This window comes from Mirounga angustirostris, unplaced genomic scaffold, assembly GCF_029215605.1.
Source record: "Mirounga angustirostris isolate CCGP_5_RB_7025 unplaced genomic scaffold, mMirAng1.0.hap1 SCAF_15, whole genome shotgun sequence".
NCBI classification, from domain to species: Eukaryota; Metazoa; Chordata; class Mammalia; order Carnivora; family Phocidae; genus Mirounga; species Mirounga angustirostris.
Genome location: NW_026991723.1, coordinates 93,397,028 through 93,419,628, shown reverse-complemented (window position 1 = coordinate 93,419,628; position 22,601 = coordinate 93,397,028). Strand labels below are relative to the sequence as shown.

General features: G+C 59.2%; 1 protein-coding gene across 1 annotated transcript in view; it reads left to right on the top strand.

Moving 5' to 3' along the window:
* EXD3 (exonuclease 3'-5' domain containing 3) overlaps positions 1-22,601 on the top strand; it is a gene marked incomplete at its 5' end in the record, with an annotated part of 57,386 nt that overhangs the window by 23,286 nt on the left and 11,499 nt on the right. The window contains 12 exon segments of the mRNA XM_064579163.1: positions 1,955-2,036; positions 2,159-2,197; positions 2,396-2,441; positions 4,517-4,643; positions 4,893-5,276; positions 5,321-5,472; positions 5,896-5,938; positions 5,941-6,046; positions 6,101-6,171; positions 6,174-6,286; positions 16,586-16,619; positions 16,622-17,211. Coding sequence (XP_064435233.1) covers positions 1,955-2,036; positions 2,159-2,197; positions 2,396-2,441; positions 4,517-4,643; positions 4,893-5,276; positions 5,321-5,472; positions 5,896-5,938; positions 5,941-6,046; positions 6,101-6,171; positions 6,174-6,286; positions 16,586-16,619; positions 16,622-17,211 — 1,787 coding nt within the window.

Genomic DNA, 22,601 nt, shown 5'->3' with positions numbered 1-22,601 from the left:
CCAGCAGCAAAGACCTCTGGGGTGCCAGGGTCTGAGGGACAGGGGCGTGTAAGGTGGGTCACCTGCCCCTGCATTTGGAGAACTAGAGCACTGGGTTGACACTAAGGAGTGGCCCCCCATGGGGACCCGCATCGTTGGCACAGGGCCTCTGAGGTCACCTGCACGCCGTCGTCCGTGGGTGCTGGGTGGGGAGCCCTGCTGGCATCACCCGGTGGGAACGTGGGGCGGGCACACAGTTCAGCTGCCTGCAGGTGAGGCTCCCGGGGGCTCTCAGCACAGAATCACGCGCCGAGTCCATGGCGGCCGCTGTGAGGCTCTCCCCACCCAGGACTCCGGACCGTGACGGGCAGGCTGTGTGGAGGTCTGAGGATGCGGGCTCCGGGTGGGGCCGTCTTTCCTTCCAGCAGCGCTGCCGTGCCGTTTGTTGACCCCCAGGGTCCCCACTTCAGGGTCAGGTCATGGCCGTGGTGGGCCCAGGGCTTGGGGCCAGAAGAGTCTTTGGGGGTGTTGGGCCAGCCTTAGCCCAGCACCCCCAGTTCAGGGTGTGTCCCCCGTGAGGGTCCACCCCACCCCACAGGTCTCGGCTGAGTGTGAGGCAGGAGCAGATCTGGTGTCCAGACACCCCTTGAACAATGGGGTCGTCCCCCAGACAGCATGTGGAGTCTGACGGGCTGTGGGACAGGAGGGGAGGGGCAGGTGTTTTCTAGGGGTGCCTAGCTCATTGGCCCCGTTTGGGAGTGGGGAGGACAGCCACCCAGCTGGGTCTCCGGTTCTGCATGGCCATGTGCTGCCAGGCCCCACCTGCAGCCTCCCCAGCTGGCTCCAGGGGTGTGTCTTGGCCAGGAGGCCTCAGGGTCACAGCACTGTCCCTTTGCCCGTCGGCAGTCCTCGCTGTGCATCCACCATCCCCGCTGTGGGCCTCCACGGACTGACATTAGGCCCAGAAGGAGGGCCGGGGAGCTCTGCTTGCCTGTCCACCCTGAGCTCCCCACAAGCCCCCCCAGGCCTGGGTCCCAGGTGGAGCCCCCCAAGGCCTCGTAGCACAGATGAGTCTGCAGGACACTGGGTTGTGTGGCATTTCCAGATGTTCAGTGTGTGTCAGGAGGTCGGGCCTGCTCTACCCGGGCCTTTTCCTTTAGGGATTTGCGCTCGGGTCTGACCAGGGCTGAGCCCCACCTGTGGGGTGAGGCTTTTGGACAAAGTATCCCACTGGCAAAGTGACACCTCAAAGTGTAGAAACGGCCAAGAAGCAGGTTTCTGTCTGCAGCTCTGCGTGGGAACGGTGCTCTGAGAACACGCTGGCCACTCGGAGCTCCTTCTTCCCCGCGTGGCTCGCCGGGTCGTCCCTCCCTTCCTCAGGCTTTGTCCCCCTCGCCTGCAGGCTTGTCCCAGATTCCTGAGCAGCCTCCTGGGGTCCGGAGCCCTCAGGTCCCGGGCAGGAAGGAGGAGGGAGAGTCTCTGGCCAACCTCTGGGCAGCACTGACCTCCGCTGTGGGTGGACAGCGGCCCTGCAACAAGCGCGTGTGGAGAGCGCAGGGTCCTGGCCAGGTCCTTAGAAGACCGGACCCCTCACTGTCCCAGCCGCACCGCCAGGCTTCAAGGACAGCTGGCCCCGGGAGGGAGGGGCAGCAACCAGATGGCTGGACGGGTGGACGGGTGGGCAGGTGGGTGCCCTTCCCGGGAGCGAGGCCGACGAGTAAGCATCAGTCTGTCAACATGTGAGCAAGATGGCCTCTTCCTGAAGGATTCGCATTCCAGTGGGAGACGGACAGGAAGCAAACGCACCGTCCGGAGGGTCCCGCCCTGGAGAATGTGGAATGGAGCCCGGGGAGACGGGGCTGGTGTCCCTTGTCCCGGTGCAGAGGGAGGGGCTCCGGCAGACCCAAGAGAGGCTCGAGGCTGGGGAGGGTGTGGGGTGGAGCCCCTGCCCCACCCGGGCTCTGCTGTCTTTCAGCCGCGCTGTGTCCCTGGGCTGTCACTCAGCCGCGCCTGGCCGCCCTGCACCGTCTGTGCTGTAAGCGGTTCGTGGTGTGGAGGTGCGTGTGCCCTGCTTAGAGCCCCGAGCCCGGGCCGTGGCGGGAGGGGTGCTCCAGGTGAGGCTGTCTCTCCAGCTTCTAGAGTTGTCGCTAGAAAGGTCCCTTGGTGCTCGCTCTTGCAGAGCAGCCTGTCTCGGGAGAACCGGACTGGCCACGTGCAGGTGAGTCTGCAGGGCCCTGCGTGCTGTGGCGTTCCCTGGAGACCTGGCTGAGGACCTAGGGGGACGAGTGGCCCTGGGAGAGTGCGTGCACACATATGGACTGGGCACGTGGTGCGTAGCTCACGGGTGCGTGCCGTGGCCCAGACAGCGTTCACGTTGGCCCACGAGCTGGGTCGGTTCCTCTGGTGTCCCTGGCAGGTTGGGGAGCAGATGGTGTAGAGAAAGGGCTTCTCCCAGCATAAATGCCACACCTTGACGAGGAACCAGCCACAGAGCCTCAGGTCTGCCACCCCGCTCAGAAGGTACAGGAGGCAGATGCTGAGGGTAGGCTTTGTGTGAGGGCCCCACCCGGGTGAGGCAGGGCCAGAGCGGCTGGGGGGCCTGGACCCTCCTTCAGCCCTTAGTGTACAGAGCCCCCAGGCGATGGAGGAGGGGCGTGTGCTGGAGGTTCCACAGTGTTCACCAAGGGAATATTCTAGACCATCTCTGAGCACGGTCCTCGCCCATGGCTCTGTGCCCCCTGAGGCCAGGTGGGGGGTGAGCCCAGGCCCCTAGAAGGAGGCAGCTGCCCCTTGGGGTGATGCAGGGGCATAGAGGGGGTTGAACTGCAAGGCCACTCCTGGGTCTGGGGGCTGCAGAGCCCATCAGGACGGCAGCCTGGACAGGACCATCTAGTAGCTTCTGTCCCTCAGGCCTGAGCTGGAGGTGTGGCTCATCATGGGCACAGAGCTGTCCCCAGCCCTGGGTGAAGCAGCCTGGGAAGAAGGTGGGGGTGTGTGGGGTCCCAGGTGCAAAGGGCATGGAGCTGTGGGCCAGTTCGTGGAGTGGGGGGCCCTTCCCTCCCTGATGAATAGTCTGGCTTCTGGTGTCTTGAGTGGCATCCAGCGGGGGGCAGCGCCGAGCCACCCCTGGAGTGATGGGTGTGTGGGGTGGGTGGTGAGTCACCGGAGAGGAACGTGGACCCCCAGGGAAGGCCCGGAAGGCTGGTCCCCCCTGGGTGCCAAGGCCGAGGCAGCCGGAAGGGCAGCGGACATCCTGAAGAATGTGGAGGGGCTTCCACATATTGTCGTCCACGTGGGAACCCGCGGCCTGCGGGAAGCGGATGGCCTGAGGCTACTGGGGGGACAGAGTCGTCTGGGAGGGGGCCCTGCCTGTCAGCCAGCAGGGGCTCCTCAGAGCACACAGAGGCCTCGGGGGCCAGAGATCAGGAGGGCAAGAGGCTCAGACTCCCGGCCCACCCGAGTTACAGCAGGCTACGACCTCATGGACTCAAGGACTCAGCCAGGACCGAAACCCTCCTGTGGGACCCTGGTGGTGCAGGTGGCTGGGCCTTGCTGTGGGTGTCCTGAGGCTGAGCTGACGGGCGGGACACCTGTGGGCCCCGTGGGTCCCCCCACTCCTGTGCTGGGCCCTGGTGTGGGAGACAGCCTCGTGAGGCCCCCCACGTTCATTGCCACTCCGAGGGCTGCTCGCCTGTGTCCACTCTCTGGACTGTGGGTTCAGGAGTGTCCCATGGCCCCACCTTCCCCTGAGAATGTTGGCTGGCCACGAGGGCAGGGGCGAGGAGACCTGAGGGGCAGCCCGAGGGTCAGGAGCAGGCCCCAGCACACAAGGGTGGAGAAGGAGCAGGGTCAGGCAATGTTCTAGAAGGACAGGGCTGGTCTCGGGTCTGGGGGGCAGGGCCGCTGGGCTGGGCTGTGGACACAGGACAGCGGCCCTCCGACCAGACCACGTGGGGGGCCCTCGCTCGACAGCGCGGTCGGCACAGAGCCTCAGTCGTGGGAGCATCTGTGGCCTTCCTTCAGGGAACAGCCTCCCGTTCTGGGGCTTGCGAGGTCTGGGGGGGAGGTGCGGGCCCGGGGGACTGTCCGCACCCCCTCGGGGCAGAGCCGGGCCGCACAGCCCATCCCGCGTGCCCCGCAGGGCCTGTGGCCCAGCGCGAGTGGCTGTAGGCGGGGCTGCGGCAGCTGCTGGCCTCTCGTGACAACGAGGCGCCCTGGACCTCTCGCTGCCCGAGGAGCGGCTGCCAGCCACGCACAGCTCCGCCAGCTCAAACTCCAGGAGCGGCGGCGCCCAGGCTCGGGGGGCTGGCGAGGGGGACAGGCGCTCGGGCCCCCGTCCCTTGGCAAGCGGCCCCATGAGTCGCGTATGTCAGCAGGTCGGGCAAGGGGGAGCGAGCAGCAAGGCCCCTGCAGACGCCAGCCCACCAAGCGCCCTCAGAGCTCCCCTGCCTCTCGGAGGTCTGCGCGGGCCCGGCCAGGCCGGAAAGTGCTGGGCTGGGGGAGGGCACCAGGGACCCAGGGTGTGGGGGTGCCACAGCTCCATCCTAGGACGGCTGAGGTGACTTTCCAAGACCGGAGGGATGATTACTACCAGCTGCCCATCGCCGGGGAGGACATCCTCTTCCCGGCCTCCTGGCCCCTGGCCCGAGGAGGAGCTCCTGCAGGTGGGTGGCCGGCTCCAGGGGCTCTGTCCACACCAGGACCCAGCGGGCTTGGCTCTCCGTCCCACCGTGCCCCAGACACCCCCGCGGAGCAGGGCAACTACACCGGCCCATTTGGAAGCCTCCAGGCCTAAAGTGCAAGCATCGGGCACCTGCCCACAGACATTTGGCACCGGCCCCCGCCTGCGGCAACACCACACTTGTGCTGTGGCTGGGCTCCGGGCCTGAGGAGGCCAGAAGGAGTCCCTTGAGCCCTTCCGTGTGGAACGAGGGGCAGGCAGGGGCCAGGCGCAGCCCGGCCCCGTAGGAGCCCACAGGGCCGGTCAGGCCCCCCAACAGAAACTGCCTGCCCTCGGCTTCACCCTCTGGGGGGTCAGGCAGGCCATGCCCTCGGCCACAGGCCTGCAGCCCCTGGATGGGCCTCCCCTGCTCATCCCAGCTCTCTACAGCCCGGCCAGGTGGTCGCTGTGGACCTGGAGTGGCGACCCTCATTTGGTACATGGGGCCGGCCCCGGGCATCCATCATGCAGCTGGCAGCGGAGGGCCGTGTGTTCCTGCTGGACCTGCCTGTGCTCTCACGGCCACCAGGAGGGCAGGTGTCCCAGCTGCTCTCGGACCCCTCCGTCACTAAGTTGGGTGAGCACAGCCCCTGCCCACCCGGGGGAGGGTGCTGGGGCGAGGCCAGGGCCCCTGCCTCAGGTGCCTGTCACGCTGATGGCCCTCCCTGCAGGTTATGGCGGGACGTCGGAGCCTGGGGGCTTCCTGCCCCGCCCTGGCTCACGTGGAGAAGCAGCTGCGGGGCGGTCTAGACCAGCTGCAGGTGCACAGGCAGGTCAGCTGGAGGGGACGGGCACGGGGCCGGGGCCGCTCCCTTGTCTGCTGAGCCGCCTGCACAGTGATGCCCCTGCCAGCCGGGGGCCTTCACCACAGGCTGGCTGGTGTCTATGGGTCAGGATGTGCTCATGGCCTTGGAGCACCTTTGGGTTACTCAGGTCACCAGGGCCCCCCGGGGAGGGGGTGTCACCACGTGTCCCCACACCTTCCCCAGAACCAGCCCTGCTTTGGGCCCCTCTGAGTTCTCAGCCACACCTTTGGGGGCTGAGATGTTAGCCCCAGAGCTGACCCCCGTGGGCAGGCCACCGTGGCCCTGAGTCCCCCTGCCCCTGCCTGCCTAGACCATCTGTGCCCTTCCTTCTGTGCGCAGGCGCCTTCCCCAGGGCAGGCCCCTCACCCCCGAGGGGCTCTTTCTTGGCAGATGCTGGTGTTGGACAAGCCAGCTCTAGGCAGGGGTGAGGCCAGGGGCTGCGGGGCCTCAGCCTCCCGGTGCAGCAGGTGCTGGGCAAGGCCCTGGACAAGGCACAGCAGCTCTCTAACTGGGACCGGCGGCCACTGAGCGGGGGCAGCCAGTTTATGCAGGTTTGCACCCCCTCGCCCCCGTGCCCCCCACCCTGGAGGCTGAGGCTGACCCATGCCCCCCCAGCTGCCGACGCCTACCGCCTGCTGGAGGTGTACCAGGCTCTGTGCAGAGAGCCTCCAGCTTCTACCCATCTGAGGACCTGGCCAGGAGCCTGAGGCCAGGGTGCAGCGAGAGACCAGGGGCCCAGGAGCCGCCCAGCCTGCAGGAGGCCTCAGTCTTGGCTTGGCAGGTGAGCGAAGCCCCTCAGGGTCCCTGCACCTGACTTCCCAGGGAGGAGGATCACTGTCCTTAAAACGAGGACCTTACAGGGGAGGAGGCCTGGGCTGGGGGAGGCCAGCAGCTTCCAAGAGGGCCCGGGTCCCTCCCCCTGGAGAGAAGGAAGCAGGGCCACAGGTTAGAGTCCTGAGGAGGAGAAGTCCCCAGCCCTCTCCTGCCAGCAGGCCTGACGTGCTCCCACCGAGGTCCAGGGCAGTGCCTGGCATGAACCATGAGCCTGAGCCCACCCCCACCCCCACCCCAAGGAGACATGTGGAGGCCCTGCTGGGGCCCAGTGTGAGCCGTGGGGTATCATCTTGTTGGTCTGTTTTTCTGTTGTTTTCTACACTGACCACATACTGCTCCTGATTCTCTTTAAAGTTCGGCCCTCAGGGCTCTCACTCCCCATCAAGACCAGGGTGGGGGCGAGGGGGCTGCGGGCTGCTGAGCCAAGCCGGGTTGCAGGTACCTGTGGTGGAGAAGGAGGACACCCCCCGAGGTCCCGGCCAGGGCCTTCCGCGTGCTGTGCGACCACAGGCTGCAAGGGCTGGGTGCCGGCGAGGACACCGCAGGGCCGTTGAGGAGAGCGTGGCGGGGCTTTGTGCCCACCCTCCCGGGGCTCGGGGCCCTTCTGTCTCCCTGGGTCCAAGGACAGAGATGTTTATGGCTGCCCTGCCCCAGGGTCTGTGGGCGGGAACCCTCTCGGCTCCTTTGGGGGTGGGCCTGCCCCCACCCTCACCCCCTTGTCCTGTGGAGACACTGCATGGAAGGAGGCCCCGCTCACGGCCGCGGCAGGGCCCTGCCTGTGGGGACACCAGTCGCCGGGGGCCATGGAGAGAATCTGAGAGGGGGGGTCTCAGAAGGCAGGGCTTTGAACGTGGATGGAAAGCTCCTCCACAGGCGTGTGCAGGCGGAACCACACACAGCTCACCCATCCAGGCGCACCATTCACGGGCTTCTCGTGCGCTCCCACGTCGTGGGACCTTTCCATCGCTGTTGTCCCCCCGCCCGGCCCCCGGCCGTTGTGGGGGCTCTGTTCTGGATGGCTGGCCTCCTTCACTCAGCGCCGTTTTCTGGGTTCACGGTCGTTGGAGTCTGTGTTCGTGCTCCACTCCTTTTTAAGACCCGATAGCGTTCTGTTTGCAGGTGGACCAGAGCAGTGTCCCCCCGCCCCCAACGCGAAGGACGGTCACCTGGGCGGCTTCCAGGGACACTGCTGTGAGTGGGACAGACTGGCTGCCATGTCATTTTTGTTAATATGTGGTTTCTTTTATGCATTTGCAGACATTCTTCTGAGAAAGGGTCCCCTGGCTCACCAGATGGCTGGCCTCGGCCCGAGACTGCGGGGCAGTGGGGTTTGTCTGGCCCAGGCTCCCCGACCCTCCAGCACACGTGGGTGGTATTCTTCGTGCCACTCCCCACTACGGAGGAAGCTGAAGCCAGAAGAATCGCGGGGACCTGCCCTGTGCTGTCCCCCCACCCCGCTCCCGTCTCCCCGGGTGCTGAGGCTGCAGGAGGGAGGGCCGGAGCTGAGAGGGAAGGGCCTCCTGTGCCGGCCCCTGGCATCCATGACAGGATGTTGGCTCTCTCCCCCATCTCTGGCCCCTCGCGGCCGCCTCTCCCGGAGGCCGGGTCTTGGCGTCCGGGGAGGAGGTGGTTGTGCCAGGGTTGGCCCTGGCCACTGTCCCTACAAAACACCTGCTTCCCAACCAAGGCTGTTTTTAGCCTGTGGGGGGCTGAGACCAAGGTGGCCAGCCTGGCTTCTCAGGGACTCCAGACCAGGCCTCTTGGGTCAGGGGATTCAGGAGCCAGGGAGGAGGCGCCTTCCCACTGGGGAGTGCATGGGGTCCCCAGCAAACGAGAGGCAGGGTTTGGCTCCCCTGCTCCTTGCCCCCCTATGTTGCACCTGTGACTTGTTACATTGCAGGGCAAATGGGATTTAAAGATGTAATTTACTAATCAAGTGACCTTAAAATACAGAGATTATTTTAAGTGACTCTCGGGTGGGCCCAGTGTCACCACATGAGCCTGTCGAGCAGAAACAGAACGCAGGAGCAGATCCAGAGCACAGGAAGGAGCGGTGTGTGGGTGCTGCCTGAGACCCCACGTCAAGCAGGGGGCTGGATCCTGCCAGCACCTCGTGAGCCTGGCCGTCCCCAGAGCGAAGCTGCCCGCACCCAGATTTTGGCGTGAGCCCTGAGCAGGGAGCCCATGGAGCCAGCGGGACCAGCCCACCGCAGAGCTGTGTTTAGGCTCGTAGCCGACGGCTGCAGACGCAGAAGGCTCAGGGGGGTTGGGGGCATCCCGAGAGAAGCCTGCCTGGCCTTGGAGGGCTGCGAGTGGAAGGCCTTGAAGGTATGAGACAGAAGCAGGGTCTGGAAAGTGAAGCCGAACCACACGGGACTAAAAACACACGAACCTCACAGTTCCTGGGGGCTCGGGAAGCGGCATTTGTGGGTGCTTATTCTCCGTGCTGCACACCGGTGGAGGGGTGAGCCAGACCGGACCCTCCCTCTGGTTTCACGGACCCATGTCATGGACCGATGTCAGCCATAGTTTCCAAAGTCCCTTTAACTTGGTTCTAGTAGGCCTTTTGATCCAAGCTTTTAAGGAATTCTGTATTTTTGGTACATGTCTCCAGAGTGGGAGGCTTCACACCGCTTCACTCGTTTGCTGGTGTAGACACTCTGGATGGTGGAGCAGGCGTGTCCTCTCGGGGCAGGGTCCGCGGGCACCTTCCAGAGAGAGCACGTCCAGCAGTGGGAGCTCCTGCAACCCTTTGGCTGTTTGGTGTCCTCCTCTACGGACCTTTCCAAATCATGTGTTTCCCCATCGAGACTCCTGAGTCAATGAATTGTGTGTTTTGTACAAAAGCAGGTCGGTTATGTGTCTAACTTGATTTTGCCTCAGGTCATGATCTCAGGGTTGGAAGGTCCAGCCCCATGTCTGGCTTGGCACCGAGCGTGGAACCTGCTTAGGATTCTCTCTCCCTCTGCCCTGCCCCCGCCACGTGCGCACAGCTCTGCCTCCAAAAAAAAGCAGGTTTTACAGAAGAAGGTTCCGCCTTCTATAGCTTTCATCTCGTGCATGTTAATACACTGACAGACATGTTCTTGAAAAGAAAGGACGCTCTGCTGCTGAGGGCCAGGGACGCCAGGGGTGTGTTCCCCGCAGGGAGGCGGGTGCTCAGAGAGCACAGTGGCGCTGTGTCCATCGCTTGCCGGGCAGTCTGCCCGGGACGAAGGAGGCCTCCTCACTCTGTGCTAGAGGCACATCCCGGGGCCTCAAGTAGGAGAGGACCGGGGTCGGCTGGGGGAGAGGCCTCGTCAGGCGAGGAGGGAATTCTCAGTGTGGTGGGACGGTGCAAGATGCGAAAACCAAGTGTTTGATTTCAAAAGCGTGGCCTGGAGGAGGCTGGCTGTGGCTACGCAGAGGGCAGAGTTTGAGTTTACAAAAGCTAGCGAGGGCCTTGCCGGTCTCCACCAAGCCCGAGCCCTCAGTCCCTCGGCGGCAGCCAGAATTCGTGGAGAAAGTCCGTGCCCGTAGCCATCCCACGGCTCAGGGTCTGCCCCCGACGGGCTGCCCAGCGGACTTCAGATGCGCCTAGCCAGTTCCTCACTTACACCTCCGATGGGTGAGGCCTCCCAGGCAACCCTAGCTGAAAACGCTGGGGCCAGAGTGGTTCCCAAGGACGGTCTTCAGGATGAGCTCTCTGAATGGGGTCTGGGACCTCTAATCCGATGAGATAGAAAAGCACTGTCTCATGTGGGAGGGGGTCGCCAGTAGTCTGTGGCCTGCCCTGGGATGCCCGTGGTCGAGAACCTGTAGGAGGAGAGATTCTGGGTGAACGTGCGCCTGCTACCTCCGGACATTTTGGTCTGAGTAACAAGGATGTGGGGTCAGCTGGCTGCTTTCACGGTGCTGGGCAAAGTGGCGAAGGAAGGAATGGGTGTGGGCGCCACATTTCCCGCTCACGGTCACATAAGGGACTGGAGAGCTTCTGTATCTGCCCCAAGAGCAGCCACAGAGCGAGACCCAGGCTCTCCTGCCGTGGGTGTCTGAAAGACAGCCAGGTCACGTTCACCACTGGTGCCGAGCTGTCTGTCTCGCTGGGCCTGCCGGTGTGAAATCGTACGCCATGTATTTTAACCAAAGTCGAGCATCTTCTCCTGTGTTCACCGGCTGCCAGTGCCTTCAGTTCTGTGCCTCGCTCTGTGAGGAAGTTCCTGAGCAAGCCGGACGCGGTCCTTACCAGGCCTGCCCGCGAGGCCAGTCCCTGGCTGCTGACGATGGCTCACACGCCTCAACCGTGCGCGCAGGGTTTCTGTCTGGGAGTCGGCAGTCCCGGTGCGTGCCAGGGGGTGCCTGTGTGCCCAGCCCCAGTGTGGACCCCCGGTGCCCGGTGTCCGCGGCTTTCCCGGAGAGATGGCGCTCCCTGCTGCGTGTGCTTGCAGAGGGAGGAGCAGGACAGGAGCACAGCTCCCATGGGGGCCCCTCGTGCCCCCGCCTCTTGTCCACATGCCTTTTCCACGCACTGATTTTGTTCCGTATCCTTTCCCCGTGATGAACCTTTGCCGTGAGCACGACTCTATGCGGAGTCCTTCTGGGGAGTCAGTGAAACTGGGGGTGGTTTGGGGACCCTCAACACACGTCTCCCCTCTCTTAGTGCCTCTGGCTTTATTCTTCATCTTGGCATCCAGAGGGGCGAGGCTTCGGCCAGTCCTGTAGAAGCAGCCGGTCAGTGGGGCTTCGCTCGGAGCTGCGCTGACCGTGAATCGGGTGGGAGGAGGCGGCCTGTGTATACTATCCAGTCTTCTGCCCGTGACTGTTTGGCTGCCTCTTCTCCTGTGTGCCTCAGGCCCCTGTGCCTGTTGGTCAGAGCCCACCCAGGAACTCGGCCTAAGAGTTGGCCTCACACCCAGGAACCTGACGGAAGTGTCCTCGGTCCTGCCCAACGGCTGTCAGCTCCTTGGGGCTCTCCTCGGGGACGCACCACCCACCAACAGCGACACTTTTCTTCCTTCCTTTCCAAACCTCCCAGTTCTGGTTTTCCCCTCCTCCTGTCGCGTTCACTCAGACCTCCAAGACGGTGTTGCCCAGGAGCGGTGGGGGTGCTGTCCTCGCCTCGTTGCCTTGGGCTGAAGCGGGGCGGCCACTGCAGAGCCAGGCCGGCCGAGGAAGCCCTCCCGCCACCAATCTCCGCAGCTACTGAGATAACCGTGGAGGCTTGTTCCCTTTAATGTGTCAACGTGGCGGTGGGCATTTTTCATTTGGGACCAACCTTGCACTTCTGGGTTGAACCCGTCTTGGCCGAGCATGTAACCCTTTTCCAACATTGCTGGCTTTGGTTTGAAGTTCTTATTTGGGATGTTTGGATGGCTCTTGAGGAGCACGTCTGACGTCGGACTGTTCTTTCTCATCACCTCCTTTTCTGGCTTCATCATAAACAAGTTGAGGAGCTTTTCCTCTTTCTGCAACTTTGAGTAATAGTTGAACTATCTTCTCCTCAAATGTTGGCTGACTTTCTGCAAGGCTTCCTGGCCTGATGTTCTAGGGGAGGGAGTGTCTAGTGATGATTCTTTTTCCTTTAATAATTATAGGATTATTTAGTTGTCCGCATCTTCCTGAGTCACTTTTGGTAATTTCTGTCTTTTTCTGGTCCATCCCGCCCAACATTCCAGATACATACAGTTGTCGGTACTCCTTGTGTAAGTCCCGCCATGTCTGTAGCTTTTTTCACACTTCCAGTCTCACTGGTGCATACTTGTGCTCCTTCTTTTTTCTTGATCTTGCTGAGATTTATCAATTTAATAAGTCTTTTCAAATTACTAGTATTTGGTTTGTTGATCCTATTGCATTTTTGTTTTCTATCTCATTAATTTCTATTCTTATCTTTATCGTTTCCTTCCTTTTGCTTTCTTAGGGTTATTTCCAAGTGGAGTGCTTAGCTCCTTAATTTTTAGCCTTTTAAATTTTATGATGTAAACATTCAAGATCATAAATTTTTTCTTGAAGTACTGTTTTCACTGCATTCCCTCAGTTTTGACATGTAGTACTTTTATTATTTTATAGTTCTAATAATTTTTGAGTACCCATTATAATTACTTATTTGACTTAAGAGTTCCTTAGAAGGCTGTTTTTCAATTTCAGAAAGCTTGGAGTTTTGGAGCTTTTTAGTTACCTTTTTAAAAATGGGTTTCTAGGGCACCTGGGTGGCTCAGTCGTTAAGCGTCTGCCTTCGGCTCAGGTCATGATCCCAGGGTCCTGGGATCGAGCCCCGCATCGGGCTCCCTGCTCGGCGGGAAGCCTGCTTCTCCCTCTCCCACTTCCCCTGCTTGTGTTCCTTCTCTCGCTGTGTCTCTCTCTGTCAAATAAATTAATAAAATCTTAAAAAAAAAAAATGGGTTTCTAACCTAACTATATAGTAGTCAAGGAGCATAGTCTATGCACTGCCAATTTAGATATTTGTGAAGACTTGCTTTGTAGCCAAGTAGAGGATCTTTTTATGAATGTCCCACATGGGTTTTAAAGGGATACATATTCTCCTCCAATTATGCTCATTTCCATCTCTCTCTCTCTCACTCACACACACACACTCTCAATAGATCAAGCTTAATTAATGTGTTGCTCAAATTATTTGTATCTTGTTTATTTATTTTTCTGCTTAATTCTCTGTACTGAAGTTTCCTAGGATGGTGGGTTCATCTTGTGGTTGTGTCAGAATTTGCTTTCTATGTTTTTAAATTGTGTTATTAGGTGCATATGCATATATTTTTTAGAATTCTTGTATCTTCCTGTTGAGTGAAATATTTTACAATTATGAGGTAAACCTCTTTGACTCTAATAATGGTCTTTGCCATAAAGTCTATTTTAACTAATATTGATATCATTCTCCAGCATTCTTTGGGTAGTATTTGTATATCATTTCTCTCCTTTTTACTTTGAACCTTCCTTTACTCTTATAAATTGCTTCTAGCTGAATGTAAAAAAAAGTCTAGTCTGACAATCTTTGCTTTTCAAATTATTAGTTTAGTCTGTTTACACTTGATGTAACTGCTGACATACTTTGGGTTCCGTTGTATTACCCTGACTTGTGCTTTCTGTTGGTCCTACTTTTTCTGTAATTTTTTCCCTTTTTTCCTTAACATTCTTTTAGTTTTTTTATCCTTTTTCTGTTTTTCTCTCTATTAACTTGAAAGTTATAAGTTCTGTTTCCATTCTTTTAGAGATCACCCTAGAAATTTTAACATTTATATTTGAGTTAACATTGTCTGAAGTTAAAGTTAATACGGGGATCTTAGAACAAGTCAGCTTTCTTATTCCTTTCCCAACTTACCTACTAGTATTTTCCAGTATTTTAACACAATGTGGTTTTCTTAAATCTACAAATTAGACATTATCATATTTGTTTTATGTATTTGATGGTTTTTAGAGTTTATGATGTGTGGATGTGCATATGCACAACAGACCTTGCTCCAAGAAAAAGCAATCTCTTTCTTGCTAAAGAACGTCTTTTGCTACATTCTTTCATCGGGTCTATTTTTCTCTGAAAAATCTGTCTTTTCTCTTCTGAAAGAGGATGTAGCTGGGTTTATAATTGTAGTTTGACAAAGCTTTGAAAATCACGCATTGATTTTTTTGGTGTCCATCGTTGCTGTTGAGACGTTTGCCATCAGTCCTGTGTCATTTCTGTGTAACTAGTCTGTATTTTCTCTTGACTGTCCATTCATTTGGTTCTTTCCTCACATTTACTTCAGTTGTGTTTGTTTATTTTATTTTTTATTCATCACATAGATGTATATTTGTTATCACTACAAAGTAACCACTTGCTTTATTGCTTTTTTCTTACTTTTTGTAGTAAAATATACAAAACATAGATCATTTTAACCATATTTAAGTGTGCAATTTAGTAACATTAAGGGCACTCACAGTGTTGTGTACCCACTATCCAGTTCCAAAATTTTTTCATCATCCCAAACAAAGGCTTTGTCTCCATTAAACCATCATTCTCCATCCCCTTCCCCGCAGCCCATGGCACCCGCCATTCTACTTTCTGTCTCTATGAATTTGATTTCTCTAGATACCTCATATACACGAATCACATACTATTTGTCTTTTTGTGTCTAGATTGTTGCACTCAGCATGATGTCTTCAGAGTTCATCTGAGTTGTAGCATGTGTCAGAATTTCCTTCCTTTTTAAAGCTGAATAAATTCGTGTGTGTGTGTGTGTATTTGGGGGGGTGTTTACCCAGTCATCTGTTGATGAACACTTGGAACACTTGGGTTCTTTCCACATTTTGGCTATTGTGAATAATGCCACTATGCACCTTGGTATACAGGTATCTGTTCGATTTTCTGCTTTCAGTTCTTTCAGATATATACCTAGAAGTGGAATTGCCAGATCATATGGTAATTCTATGTTTAGCTTTTTGAGAAACTACCATACTGTTTTCCACAGTAAATATACCATTTTATTACAACCAGCAATGCCTGAGGGCTCCAATTTCTCTACATCCTTACCAACACTTATTTTCCTTAAAAACAAACAAAAAAGCCATCCTAATGGGTGTGAATTTGTATCTCATTGTGGTTTTGATTTGCATTTCTCTAATGATGAGTGATGTTGAGCACCTTTTCGTGTGCTTGTTGGCCATCTGTATGTCTTCTTTGGAGAAATGTCTATTTAAGCCCCTTGCTGATGTTTAATTGGGTTATTTGCTTTTTTGTTGTTGAGTTGTAGGAGTTCTTTATATGTTCTGGATATTAATCCCTGAACAGACACACGATTTGCAAATAATCTCACTCACTCTGTGGGCTGTCTTCTCACTCTCTTGATGGTGCCCTCTGATGTACAAGAGTTTTTAGTTCTCAGGAAGCCCAATTTTTCTATTTTTTATTTTGTTGTCTGTACTTTGGGTGTCATATCCAAGAAATCATTGCCAGATCCAATGCCGTGACCATGTTTTCTTTTAAGATTTTTATAGTTTTAACTCTTACATTTTTGAGTGGTCTCTCACATTCTCCAGAGATAACTAGTGATTGTTTAGAAATGTGCCGAACACATCGATAGAGCCGTGTTTGGCATTTCTGCGTGCTGGAGCAGGCGCCTCATCCGTAGGTACTTTGCCCCCTGCAGCATGGGAGAGCTTTCGTTGCATCCTGAGTCCTTTTGCTAGAACACTTGTGAATTTTGATAACTTCTTTGTTTTCTGACACGACGAGACATTCCAGCTTCGTTGTGTGCGTTTTCTGCCTCAGACCTGGAATCAGCTATTTCTCAAGAAAGGTGCTGACCCCCTTTCCACCTATGTGGAAACCAGTCTGGGCACAGGATGATCCTGGCTGTAGGGTTGGTTCTTTCTAGGCCTTTATGGTAGCCGGAGGGATGAAATAGTTTTCAATATATATGTATAAGAAATCCATAGTGAAGCTTTCTATTCAGACCTGAAGCCGTGGTGCAATTTCCTTAGTTTTAATTCACACCTCCCCTCTCCCAACTGAACCCGACCCAACACCAGCATAATGCATCTGTTTTTGTCACAGGTCACACATGAACGTTTCCGAGTAACGATGCCAGTCTTATCGCCAACAATAGGATTGCTGCAGAGTTTTTTCATTTTCGGTCCATTGTGGAGCACCCTGGAGATGCACGGTCAATGTACTGGCTTTCGTGTCACTTGGAATACTTCTTTCCATGCAGTTCATTTGTCTCATCTTCTTTGGATTTTTAGAGATTGCTTTTTAAATTTTAATTTTGTTGGCAATTATGTAAAATGTTTGTAGGATTCTAAGACCAAATCTATACAACAAGGCAATGCCCTGGGACTCAGGCTGCAGGACTTGCTGGCTGCTCAGGTCCCAGACAGAGGCAGCTCTGGGGGACAGGGTGGGGCCTGGGGGAGACGGGGGCGGGTGGGGGGACAGGAACAGCCCTAGTCACCGGCGCCAGTGTGCCCCTCACCTGTCGCACAGGTTGCCAGGCAGGAGGGAAGGATCATCTTGCCATCGGGGCTGCCGTACCACAGGTGAGGGCCCCGAAGACGGCTCACCTCTGAGCCTCATCTTTCCAAGGGAGCCGCAGCCTGGCCCTTGGGCCACCCCCTCTTGGGGTCTCACCGTGGGGCTGAGGGGAGTGGGGGCTGACCCGACACTGCTGTCCCAGCCTGGGTGGGCTGAGAGGAGACTCTTGGCCCCTGAGCTGGGGGAGGGGAGCTGGGCCTGGAGAGGTTCTGGGCTCTGTGCCTGCCGCTCGGCGACCACACTTCCGTGCAGCTCCGGGCCCAGGTCGGGGCTGGGCGCTGTCTCAAGGCTGCAGCAGGCAAGGCCGTGCTCAAGCCTTTCACGTACTTGTCACCCACGCAGACATCTTCAGCCGCTGCCAGGTGGGTCCCCCGCGCCCCAGGCCTGCCGTGGGCCGGTGTGTGAGCCCCCCAGCTGTCAGGGAGACACTTCCGTGGCAGGCAAGACCCAGCATGTCCTGGCTGGCGGCAGGACAGCAGAGGCCACGTGCTTTGGGGCTCGTGCCCTTGCAAGCAGTAACCGCCACTGCCCCACCTGCGGCGTTTCCTCCTCTTCCTCCCACCCCCACGGGGCCAGGAGGTGGAAGAGTGCTGGCACTGGCCTGGCCACGGGAGCGGCTCACGTGGGACGCCTGTTCGACCCAGGCGTTTCCTCCCGTGTCCAGGGCTGGCCTCTCACAGGGCTTCGAGATGAAGGAAAAGGAGCCCACGGAAGTTGCACCTGGCTGGGGGCGGGGGTGTCCCATTTTCGGAGGGCAATGTCCACAACCACAGATGGCCACTGGGTCCATCCTGACGTCTAGAAAGGTCTGGGTGAAGAAATGGCCGGGTCAGGGCAGCGTATCCAGGGTTAGGATCGGAGAGGGGTCTGGGACCTGGGTACCGTCTGCTGACTGGGCCAGGGAGGGGGCGCCTGGGGGCCCTGAGTGCCGTCTGGCTGAGGGGGAGGTGGTGCAGGCTGGGGCGTGGCTGCTCCATGTCGGGGCCTCGGCGGGTACAGCGGGCGCCGAGGGCCTTGGGGCCTGTCCTAGCGCGCTCCCGAGGCTCCTGGTGCGGAGTGCTGGCTACTCCCGGGGTATTTTGGAGCTGCAGGCACGACAAAGCTCCGTTAGGAGCACCTCCCCAAGCCCAGCTGCCCGGTGGACACCGGGCCTCACCTCCACAGTGCCGCGGAGGGGTCGTCTCGGGCCAGGCCCCTGGGACCTGAGCCCACGGGCCGAGTCAGGAGATTTGCACCTAGTGCGCGTCTGTGCACGCGAGGGTAGGCGCGCAGCAGAGTGGGAGCGGGGAGGAGGGCCTGGACCCCCACCGCCAGGCCTTGGGTGGGTGCCGTCCGTGCAGACCCCCGGGCCCCCTGCCCTGCGTGGCGGGAAGTGCGCCGCAGGGCCTTTTCCTTCAGCGAGCTCTGGGAGGACAGGAACCTTGTCGGCTGCCTCTCTTTGTCTGTGCTCAAGCCGACAAGTGTTGTAAAGACCCCAGGACGTCCGGGACGCCTGGGAGGCATTTTAATGAGCTTTTCAGAGCCTCTGCTGCTAAGTTTTCTTGAGAAAACAGGAAGTTGGGTAGCTGGGAGGAAACCCCCACTGGCGCCCCGGGAAGCCTCGTGCTGGGGAGCAGCCTGACCTCCTTCAGGCCTGCGAGGGCACCAAGCCACCACACCCCTGCATGGGGAAGAGCGTCCCCGGCCTCGCTGGCCCCATCCATCCTGTGCCGTTGGCAGGCCGAGGGCCCCCCTGCTCTGCCGGGGAGGGGCAGGACGCAGGCTGTTTGAGAACGCCTGGGGGGCCGCATGGAGCCAGTTCAAAGGCTCGGAGACAGAGCCTTGAGAGGGGAACCAGCCAGTGCCCAGGCCGGAGAGGTGGGCACTCGGCCACCCCAGGACAGGGGACAGCCCATGGGGGGACAGCTGGGAGGCGGGCTATGGCTGGGATCTATTCTGGCTGCAGCAGGTGGGATGCATTCGGAGGGTTCTGACCACCAGGTAGGGAGGTGGGAGACCTGGGAGCAGCTGCTGGGCCTGCCCAGGTGAGAGGTGGCAGGTGCCTGAGCAGATGAGCAGGAGCAGATTGAGAATGCAAGTTAAGGCTGTGGCTGGGTTCCTAGGTTGTAGGCTTTGCCCTGGCCAGCCCAGCGGGCCCGGGCTCCCTGGGGTCTGGTCTGGAGGCAGATGCACCTGGCCCTGCAGGCTGGGGAGGGGCATGGGGAAGTAAGGGGAAGCCTCGGCCCTTAGCTCACTGCTCACCTGGGGGCCCTGCCCAGCACTGTCCCTATTTGTGGGAGATATGCATTCCGCCCAAGACCAGCTGGTGAAGACGGAGACAGGGTCCACGACTTGGGACCATGCGGCTGCCCTGGCCAAGAAGCAGAGGGCAGCCACCCCAGCACCAAAGGGTACACAGGGCTTGGGGAGGGGGGGTCCCAGGCAGAGACCTGTGTGTGGCCACAGTCAGGGGCTGGCCACTGCTTGGGCAGCAAGTGGGGGTGCAGGTAAAAGGCTGTGTGTCGGCACCTGATGGGCCTTTGTCAGGAAAGGGCCCATGGAGCCTTCTGGTCCCAGGGGTGGCCAGTGGCCTCCAGCTGAGCTCAGCTCCGAAAATGCGCTGGGTGTGCCCCAGGGCAGGACCCTCCCTGGGTGGCAAATGGCTGTTTAGGAGGGTCCATGAATGTGCACAAGGACCCTGAAAGGCCAGCATTACAGGGCCAGGTGGGCAGAGAAGGGGGTCTCGGAGAAGCCAGGATTTCTAAACTTGGACCCAGCCATGGTCACCAGGGAGGCATCTTGGGAAGGGTGGGAGGACTGAGCTTACTCTGTTCCAGCAAGCTGGTAGCGTTAATGCCTCGGCCTGAGGCCAGGGTCCCCACTGAGGCTCTCAGGCCAAATACCCGGTCATTGTGAGACAGGTGGCTCACTGCTGTGTGGCAGTTACGTGTGAGTGCCAGGTCTGGGCAGGCCTCCGGCCACATTCCCTCCAAGTGTTCCAGGAGCCCCTCCACCACGGCATTCCCAGCTGAACCCCAGGGGCTCAGACTCAGCAACAGCCAGGAATGGCTGCCCACCCTGTCCTGCACACTGGCCACCCCTACTCCCAGTCCAGTGTCAGGGGAGATGCCGTTCTCGGGGCCAGGTGGGGTGGACCAGTGGCAAACACCAAGAAGCACAGAAGAGGTGCCCCATGGACGCTGCAGGGTGATAGCCTGAGGCTCAACACAGTGACGAGGCTGGCTCCGTGTGGTTCCGTGGGGCTCCGTGGGGCTCCGTGTGGTTCTGTGGGGCTCCATATGGTTCCGTAGGGCTCCGTGTGGTTCCATGGGGCTCCGTGTGGTTCTGTGTGGTTCCGTGGGGCTCCGTGGGGCTCCGTGTGGTTCTGTGGGGCTCCATGTGGTTCCGTGGGGCTCTGTGGGGCTCTGTGGGGCTCCGTGGGGCTCTGTGTGGTTCCGTGGGGCTCCATGTGGTTCCGTGGGGCTCTGTGGGGCTCCGTGGGGCTATTGGCTTGTAAGCCTATCTAGGCATCAGAAGGTGCTGTCCACTGACCAGCAGAGAGCATCACATTCAGGACTGACCCAGGGAGGGCCTCTGTGCAGTGCTCGGCCTTCAGGGCCCTGTCCTGTGCTCTGGTGGGTCTCAGCACCCTGGCTGGAGGCTCAGAGCCTCTGTCGCCCCTGGCCCCGGCTGGAGCAGGCTGCCTCCCTGGAGACCTCCCACTGCCAGGCTGACTTTCCATTTTCCTTCCCTTCCTCGTGCTATTTTAGTGCCATTCCCAGAGGGAAAACCCACTCGACACACAGAGCATTCCCAGAGCGGGCCTGGCCACTCTCTGGGCTGGTGCGTCGGGGTACAAGGCTGTACGTGCAGAGGGAGAAGGCCCGGTCCAAGGTTGGGCCAGGGGTCTGGCCAGGGGTCCGTGGCCATGCCTCACACTGGTGCCCAGGCCCTGACCCGAAGCTGTGGCATGGGCCCTGGGCACCAGGGTCCACCTTCTGGGCATCTGCACGTGAAGAGCAACAGTCAGGTGGTGGAGGCCTGAAGCGGGTGGGGAGATGGCCCACCTGCCCACTCCAGGGATCAGGGGTGGTGGGCCTCACGTGGTGGGCAGGATCATGACCCCTGAAGCTGGCGACCTGGGCCTGGGATTGTCCATCAGGAACATCCGCCGAAAGGACATTCCCAGTGCCGTCCACCATGGGAAAATATTTTATCAAAGAAATTTGAGTTTAAAAAAAAAGCCTAAGCATGAACCCCTGACATGGCTAGGCGTAATGTCTATTTTTACTGTCCCTCTGGTCCCCCTCCGCTGTGGTGGGGAACAGGCTGTGGCCCCCATGTGGAAGTCGGGGAGTGTCCTGGGAGGGGAGGCAGTGACGTTGGCCTCCGGAAGTGGGCACCCGGGAGGGGAGGCGTCTGCGGGACGGTGACCCTGCCTTGGGGAGCTCTCAGGCAGCGCTGGCTGCAGGATCCCCAGGAGGGAGAGGGTGTGGGGCCAGAGAGAAGCCTGCAGTTAGGGGAGGCCGGGCCTTGGGCTGCAGGCTCACAGGCATCCAGGAGACAAGAGGGCTGGGCAGGGGCCCTGGGACAGAGGTGGACAGTAGCCCAGACTGATCTCTGGCAGGGGAGGGATGCAAGCAGAGGGCTCCCAGGGCCTGCGGATGTGAGGGGAGCTCCAGAGCAGCCACCCCCCAGCACCCAGGCCTGGAACCCAGGACCAGCCGCGGCACCTGTGCCTGGCCCGGTCCCTGGGCCTGCGGACCTTCCCTCTATCCTGATGACCAACTGCAGACCAGGGACCGACAGGAAGAGGGGCCATGGCTGCTGACCCCGGCCCTCCCCATCCTTTGTGCTCCCTGGCCCCCAGCCCCGTTCCCACACTCGGTGCCCCCAGGGTCACACAGGCACAAAGCCTGGGGAGGGGTGGCCACCACCCTGCGCAGGGAGAGACCCCGGCCCACTGGCTCTGAGGCTGCAGGAGGAGCGGCCGCGGGGGCTCTGGAGGAGGATGGGTTTCCGCGCTGTTGTGAGACCTCAAGGACAGTGGGATCCACCAGCAGGTTTGGGCGGGGGCTGAGGCCAGCGTGCCCCCAGACTCGAGAGGCTAGCCAGGGTGATGGCCCAGTCAGCAAGCCTGGTGCAGTCCCTAGGGGTGACAGCAGGGTGGGCCACCTCCAGGCGCTTGTAGGACCACCCCTCTGCCCTCCCTCCCTTCCAGAGAAGTCGTGGGTCTCAGAGCCCCGGCTTCTGCTCCCACCAGATGGCCCTGGGGGACTGAGGACTTGGACCCCATTGGCCTGGGGGTCCCCCAGCTTCTGGTGGCCCTGATCTGACCCTGGCCACTTTAGGAAAGATCCTGGGCCAGCGTGACAGCCACACCTGCATCCTTGACACTGAAGCAGGGCTGCCCCCGGATGCCAGCCCGTCCAGCAGCCAGCTTCACGCGAGACCCTAACCCGCATGTGGCACCTGTCCATGTGTCCACACCAGGCCCTCTGCCCCCAGCCCACCCCTCCCTGGGCTGTGTCGTCCCTTGGAGTGGCCTGGGCTGAGAGGAGGTGTGAGGGCCAGCCCTACGCCTGTGGCCTTGAGACCTGCCGAGGCTTCTCTGGGCCGGCGCCTGGGGTGGTTGGTGTGTGTCCCCAGCCCGGCTTATGCCAGGCGCCCACCCGAGTACCCAGCTCTTTTCTCCTTCTCGTGTCTGTCCGTGCGGCGGGTGCCCCAGGACCCAGCAACCAGTGATCCTGTGCTTCTAATGGGCCTTCCCGTCAGCGCTGTGGGGTCTCCTCTGGACGGGCCCCTCTGGCTCTACCCCCCCAATGTTGATGGGAGAGTGCACACACGCCCTGTCCACTTTCAGAAGGGGTTGATGTGCTTAAGGTTGAACTTCAGAGGGCACGGATGCACCCGAGGTAGGATGAACCCCCGCCCAGACGGTGCTTCCCGCTGCCCTGGCTAGTGTGAGGGGATGGGAGCAGGTGCCCCATCCACTGTTGGGATGCAGGTGTCCACAGATGCATGGACACACAGCATGCAGGTAGGTGTTGGTGGCCTGGACAGACACAACCACGGCCCCACGTCAGGCCACAGGGAGCTTGGGGGAAGGACAGCAGGGAGGTTCCCCAAGCAAGCACTCGCCCCCTCAGGCCTGGCCATCCGGGCCAGGTGTCATCTGAGCCGGTCAGCTGAGGTCGAAGGTGGAAGGGGGGGTGGGGCAGAGCTGGTCATGTGGGCGCCCTCAGCGTCGTCCTCTTGGGTGACTGTCCCAGACGCCTCCGACAGTAAG